The sequence below is a fragment of the Branchiostoma floridae genome, chromosome 1, assembly GCF_000003815.2.
Source record: "Branchiostoma floridae strain S238N-H82 chromosome 1, Bfl_VNyyK, whole genome shotgun sequence".
Classification (NCBI taxonomy): Eukaryota; Metazoa; Chordata; class Leptocardii; order Amphioxiformes; family Branchiostomatidae; genus Branchiostoma; species Branchiostoma floridae.
Window position 1 is genome coordinate 20931562 of NC_049979.1, and position 6284 is coordinate 20937845.

Below are 6284 nucleotides of genomic sequence, written 5' to 3' on the forward strand. Positions count from 1 at the left end.
GAATACTTGTTTGGTTGACCCACTTACCACGATGACCTTTGAACTCTAAACCTCGACACTTACGTATTGACCCATTGAGCATTGTGTTTGCGATAAGGTAGCTGTAAATACGATGTCTGACAACGCTTCCAACACCCTGGGTTTCCTCAGCCGACATGTGTTCACCACGGCCCTGTGGTGCGTGGTGGTTCTGTGCGTGGCTGTGCTGCTGAAGGGTACGGTGGCTGTGGTCCGATCTCTGCGGAACCTGTGGGCCCTGGAGAAGGTTTTCCCCGTCCCGCCAGGAGCACACTGGCTACTGGGGCACCTGGTGTTTGTGAGTGGATCAGTTTGTAATATGACCCTACCGGCCCTGGAAAGCCGGCAGCTCTAGAGAATCTGTTCGGGAGCCAAGGCAGGAGATATGGAGTCATGCAGGGTGATAGCCAGGCCGGCAAACTGTCCCTGCATGTCCACCCTAACTCCCCCCCCCCAGTGCTTATCGATAATCTCCATTGTAATACTATATCAAAGAATTGTGTTAGCCCTTATTGTTATGTTAAATAGGTTGTTGAGCTTTATTGTATACCTTTATTTTGTACTTTGTGTTATAGTTGTTGCCATACATTGTATCATGTATCATTGTCGTGCAATAAAGTTCTTCTATTAAATGTCCTCGGGAAAACCTGCCTTGGCTGCCAAACAAGTTATCTGCCGACCCTGGCTAAAAGTCTGGCTTCCAGAGTAGTAATACCCATAAGACTGACATAAGAAGCTTACTCGCATTTCGCACACGATGTTATGTTTGACATAATTTGTCAACCGGAATGTCCACCTGTTCGGGCCTCGGACTCGCTACTCGTACATTAAAAAGGGGCTATATGATATAACCAGGGATGGGGAAGGGCTGGTGCGTTGTGGGGGGCATGGGGACTTATTTTGCCTTTCAGGTGGGCCACCTATAAGTCCAGAATTTTCTGACAGAGCATGCCCCAGACCTCCATAGACTGCGAGCGACTTAAGCGCTCCACTCACTACCCCTTCAACTATTTAGGACACACTGATGGATTAGGGCTGATGGGAACGCGATTCCAACTGCAATTTTGTCTCTGCCCTGCTTTAGTTACTTAGACCCATGTGAAGGTGGTTTAAAATTTTCACAAAAGCTACATCAGCATATGGTTCTGTGTGTTTTCTATGAATATGACGTCAACAATTGCTGCTTCTCGGTTGGCCAGTGCTGTATCAATCGGCCGTTTCTTCTGTATACTCTAAAACTTCAATCCATTATTATCTCAATGAAAAATGGAGATTGTTGTGTGTGTGTGTGTGTGTGTGTCTTTGTGTCTGTTTGTGTGTCTGTCTATGTGTCTGTCTGCCTGTGTGTGTTTGTATGTGTTTCTGGATATTTGTGGCCAACATAACTTATGACTTAGCCTTAAGAACCTCTGGGTGGATTGTTATGATATTTGGTAAGTAACTGGAATGACAAAGGTCAAGGTCCATTTTTGACCCCTTGGTATTGAACCTTGGTACTGCAGCAGAACTTACAGTTTTTGTACATGTATCTTTTGACTTGGACGTGCTCTGGTCTTGATATTTTGGTAGCAGTTAGCTTGTTGTATGTGAGGAAAGTGTTATCGGCGTTGTGAAGAGTGAGCTAACGCGCGTCTATCACCCCCATTCTTTGCCTTTATGAATATCTCGCAATAATACCTGCATGTACACTTGTCATCTTTGTAGCAGGTTGAGTGAAATATCTCAAATCGTGGGGCAACATCAATTAGTGTGACACACAATTAAAGTAGATAAATAAAGTAATCATTCTAATCAGTCTATAAAAAACAACCTACGAACCCACTCTCTTTACAGCTAAGACAAGATGCTCGTCACAGCTATGAGATAACGGCGGAATGGTTCCGACAATATCAGCAGGGTTACATCTTCAAACACGGTGCAGCGATGGGGCGACTGGTAGTAACCCATCCAGACGACGTGCGTGCGGTACTGATGCGGACAGGTCTGAATACATGTAGTCTTAGATTATCAAACACCTATATTTTGTACAACAATCATTTTAAATCAATATGTTTGGATATTGACGGGCTCACCAGGCCAGACAGAAAGGAATATAAATGTAGGGTATCATTTAATGCCATGAGATGCTAATTGGTATGAATTTCATAGTTATCGTACTGAAAATTAGCAATGCTTGTTCGCGTGTCCATGTGATTATGAGTGCGTGTTTGCGTGTGTCCGCACTGCAGTTTCTATATTTTCTGCCAGAGGGCGCGGCGGAGTTATAAAGTCTGTTATCTATGATTGTCTTGTTTCCGTTTGATTTACACAGACCAGAAGCTCGAAATCTTCTACGGCATGTTGAGACCATGGCTTGGTTAGTGAAATCCTTTTTTTCATATGAAAATATATTTTATTCTTTCGATTACATTCACTATAAAGGTTATCAGTCTATGACTTTTTGAACACCCATGGGGGTGCTCAGCTTTTCAACATCATGCTCAGCTTTGAAACCTCATGTCATGTTGCTTCATACACAAGACTAGATTATTGTGATTTAACAGGTGACGGTCTCCTTCTAAGTAGCGGGCCCAAGTGGTTCCGGAACCGCCGCCTCCTCACACCGGGGTTCCACTTCGAGATCCTCAAGCCGTACGTTCGACTCTTCTCAGAGAGCACAAACGTCATGCTGGTAAGTACTTTCTGTGGGTTTCAAATCATAGAGCGGGTACTAGTATCAATATCAAAACTGATCGCTACTTTAACGTTCCCAACTCTTTTAGACACCAAAAAACACGTCAGCGTAAACGACGTAACGTTATAAGCATTATAATAGGGCCTTCACACTAAAACCGGATTAGCAGGAATCAAGCCTTGAAAACCAGCCGGAATGAAGCATTTGCAACATTCGTGCCACATTCGATTCCAAATGGACCTTATATCCCCTCCATACGAGAAGGAATGAGCCAAAGCGCCGTCAGAATATTTATTCTTTGTCTATTTCTGGGTATTTGCAGTGCATTCTAGATATTCTTTTGGCCACATTCTGGCAGGATTCGAAGTGACTTACCGTTTCGGTTCTCCATGGAATGAGATAAGAATGTTTTGAATAATGTTGGAATGCCGTAGAATGCGGTCATACTGCAGTTATAATACTTAAGATACACTTAAAATACACTTTGAATGCCATTCTAAATTTCTCCACTTCAAATGGACCTCGAAAGTTTTGAGCATGACAAAAACTTTCAAGCCAGCCAAAAGAACAGTTTTACTGTCCATAAACGGACAAAGAAACAAAAATAACCTTCTTCAAACAAGTAAATAAGTAAGTGAATTTTCATGTCTCACATTTAAGTCCAAACTCTACACACAGAATAACTGGAAAGAACTAAAGCCTGGCTCGTCCATTGACGTGTTCCACCACATGAGTCTGATGACGTTGGACAGCATGCTGAAGTGTACACTCAGCCAAAACACAAACTGCCAGACCAGGTGGGGAACGAAATCCGATTTGTAATAGACGATAGCTTTATGGCATCTGTAACGTGTTTAAAACATTGTTTGAAAAAAGACATCGATCGACATTTTTAATGGTCTTAAACTTAGAAGTGTAACATGTAAGGCCTTGTTGCTATCAACCGACGTCGTCATGACGTGGTAATCAGATATACTCAGCTTTAGTCCATGATATATTCAATTTTAAGTGTATGAATGATGTAAACAATTTTTTTGCTGATGCCAGTACGTCCCATGTGTATCCCTTTATGTATGTAACTTGTTATGTATGTATATGATAAATGTATCTAACGTGAACTCTTCATTTACAATCGCAAGGAAAACCAAAGACTTCCTCTCTTCCATCGACGAACTAACTGAGCTGGCAATACAGAGAGCGTGGTCTATTTATCTTCTGAGCGACTTTATGTATGGCCTCTCGCCCAGTGGAAAAAGGTTTTGTCCTCTTTTTACCTTCGACAAGAATGTTATACTTTCGGTTGTGACATGATGCTGTCTCTATATGTAGGTCAACAGCATTTAACTAGAGTATCTGTGGATAGACGTTCATCATATTTGGTATTTGAATAGCCGTTGCGGAAACAAAGGTCCTGTTCGAAAATGGTTAAACTGGCATTTTTCGTCGGCACTGGTGTGTGTGTGTGTGTGTGTGTGTGTGCGTGCGTGCGTGCGTGCGTGCGTGAGTGTGTGTTTGCGGATAAGATAACTCGAGACGTTGTGGATCGTTTTGTACGATTTTTGGTAGTTATGTGGGGGTTGGGAAAAGGAAGGTCAACTTCGATTTTTTTTAATAGTGGATACGTCTTTGGGCAGGGAGTAAGTCGTGTAAGTTTGGGCCCCCTGCCGGCTTATTTTGAACTGGTGAGCGCTTTTGTTGTTATCTTTGGAAGAGAATAAGTCAAGCAGGGGTTGGTGGATTTGCATTATTTTTATAAGTATGTACATACCTTAGGTGATATCTAACTTCCTGAATTGTATTGTATGAAATTCTGGGCTTCATTTACACAATTAATGAGGAGAATGTGTAATTCTAGAAATCGACCTCTTTTCGCGGAACTTTTTGCTGACACGTTGTTTATTAGGTTGCGAAAACAAAGGTTGAGTTCAAAATGGTTCACCCGGTATTTTCCGTCAGTACTGCAGCGGGTTGAGTGTGTGTGTGTGCGTAAGCGTGTGAGTGTGTGTGTGTGTATGTGTGTGTGTTTGCGGACAACATAATTCGAGAAGCTTTAGATGGTTTTGCATGATATTTGGTGGCTATGTGGGGGTTGGGAAAATGAATGTCAAGTTCGACAATGGGCCTTCAGCAGCGAGTTGCGGTACTGCAAGCAAAAGCACTCTATAACCCTTGCTAATTCCTCGAAGGTATGTGTTCGTGGAACTCTAGTTATGATATCAATTTGGTACTTTGAGATATCAAACAATAAACAAGGCTACATTTTCATCTGTACCTACACGTTAAGAATTTTAAAGGAATGTGACGCTATAGAATGTGTATCTGTCATGTGTATTTTGCTATTTGAATTAAGTCAAATCCTATTTGCCTATCAATCTCTCACTTGTTCTGCATCGTGTTAGTAGTGACTGTAGAAGTCGACACACATGAAAAGTATTCTCAGTCAGTAACTTTTGATGATTTCGAAAACACATTATTAGAAATAATGCATTTACATCCATACATTTACACCCATACATTTACATCCATGCGTAGGAATAGAGCCGCCTGCAACATTGTCCACAAGTACTCAGAAGAGATAATCCGTCAACGTAAAGAAGTCCTGAAGCAACAGTCCGCTGGAGACAGCACCCATGGCAAGAAGTATCTGGACTTTCTTGACATTCTGTTGCGGGCAAAGGTGAGGAAATTTATTTGTCCGTGCAGGTGTTCCTACATGTACCTTCAAAGGTTACTCTGCAATCATCTTACACAACTTAGAATTGTATCAGTGGAATTGCAGCAGGATACTACATGTAGAGACTCATAGAAAGGTATATACAAAGTCATATATGCTCTATGTCTTACTAAAGCAATCAAATCATTCCAGGATGAAAATGGAAACGGTCTGACAGACGCTGAGATCCGTGACGAGGTGGACACATTTGTGTTCGAGGGGCACCACACCACAGCCAGCGGGCTGGCCTGGGCCCTGTACTGTCTGGCTCGTCATCCGGGACATCAGGAGAAGTGCAGGAAGGAGGCACAGGAAGTACTGCAGGGGAGAACGGAAGTGACGTGGTGAGGGACATTTTACGATCGTAGCATACATTTGGTACACAAATATAAAGGCAGATATCAGATTAAATTGCAAACTTTACTTTTCATTTCAACTCAGATGCCCACAACCTGGGGACAAAACAATAACGTAAGTCCAATCAATTCAAAATCAAACCAACGACAATCATGTGATGCAGGGTCCCTGTGTTTGTAACAACCTGACGTAAGTCATTTACAATGTCGGTCCTTTGCCATATTTAATGCCACATTTAAGTACAATTTATGGCCCCCAAACTACGTACATGTACATCTATTTGCATTGCTTGTGTTTCCTTGGTTACCATTTTTCTATACTATCGAACTCAGTTGTATCATCGTATTTCTTTGAACTCTTGTATGACTTAAATTACATGTACGTCATTTACGCTACTTTAACTACAGTTGATGTTACTTTGTATTATGACCTTGATGTTTTTAATCCAACGAATTTGGTTTACTGTTAACTTTGCGTTATGTTGGTTCATGCTATAAATAATTTTGAGTTCCAAAAAAGTAA

General features: G+C 41.8%; 1 protein-coding gene across 1 annotated transcript in view; it reads left to right on the top strand.

The window, feature by feature from the left end:
* The first annotated feature begins 99 nt into the window (after positions 1-99).
* LOC118418269 (cytochrome P450 4B1-like) overlaps positions 100-6284 on the top strand; it is a 10736-nt gene continuing 4551 nt past the window's right edge. Inside the window, exons 1-8 of the mRNA XM_035824118.1 lie at positions 100-316; positions 1852-1999; positions 2330-2374; positions 2562-2689; positions 3371-3489; positions 3832-3948; positions 5225-5369; positions 5559-5749. Of these exons, the coding sequence (XP_035680011.1) occupies positions 113-316; positions 1852-1999; positions 2330-2374; positions 2562-2689; positions 3371-3489; positions 3832-3948; positions 5225-5369; positions 5559-5749 (1097 nt within the window). The 5' untranslated portion in view covers positions 100-112. The remainder of the gene's footprint in view (positions 317-1851; positions 2000-2329; positions 2375-2561; positions 2690-3370; positions 3490-3831; positions 3949-5224; positions 5370-5558; positions 5750-6284) is intronic.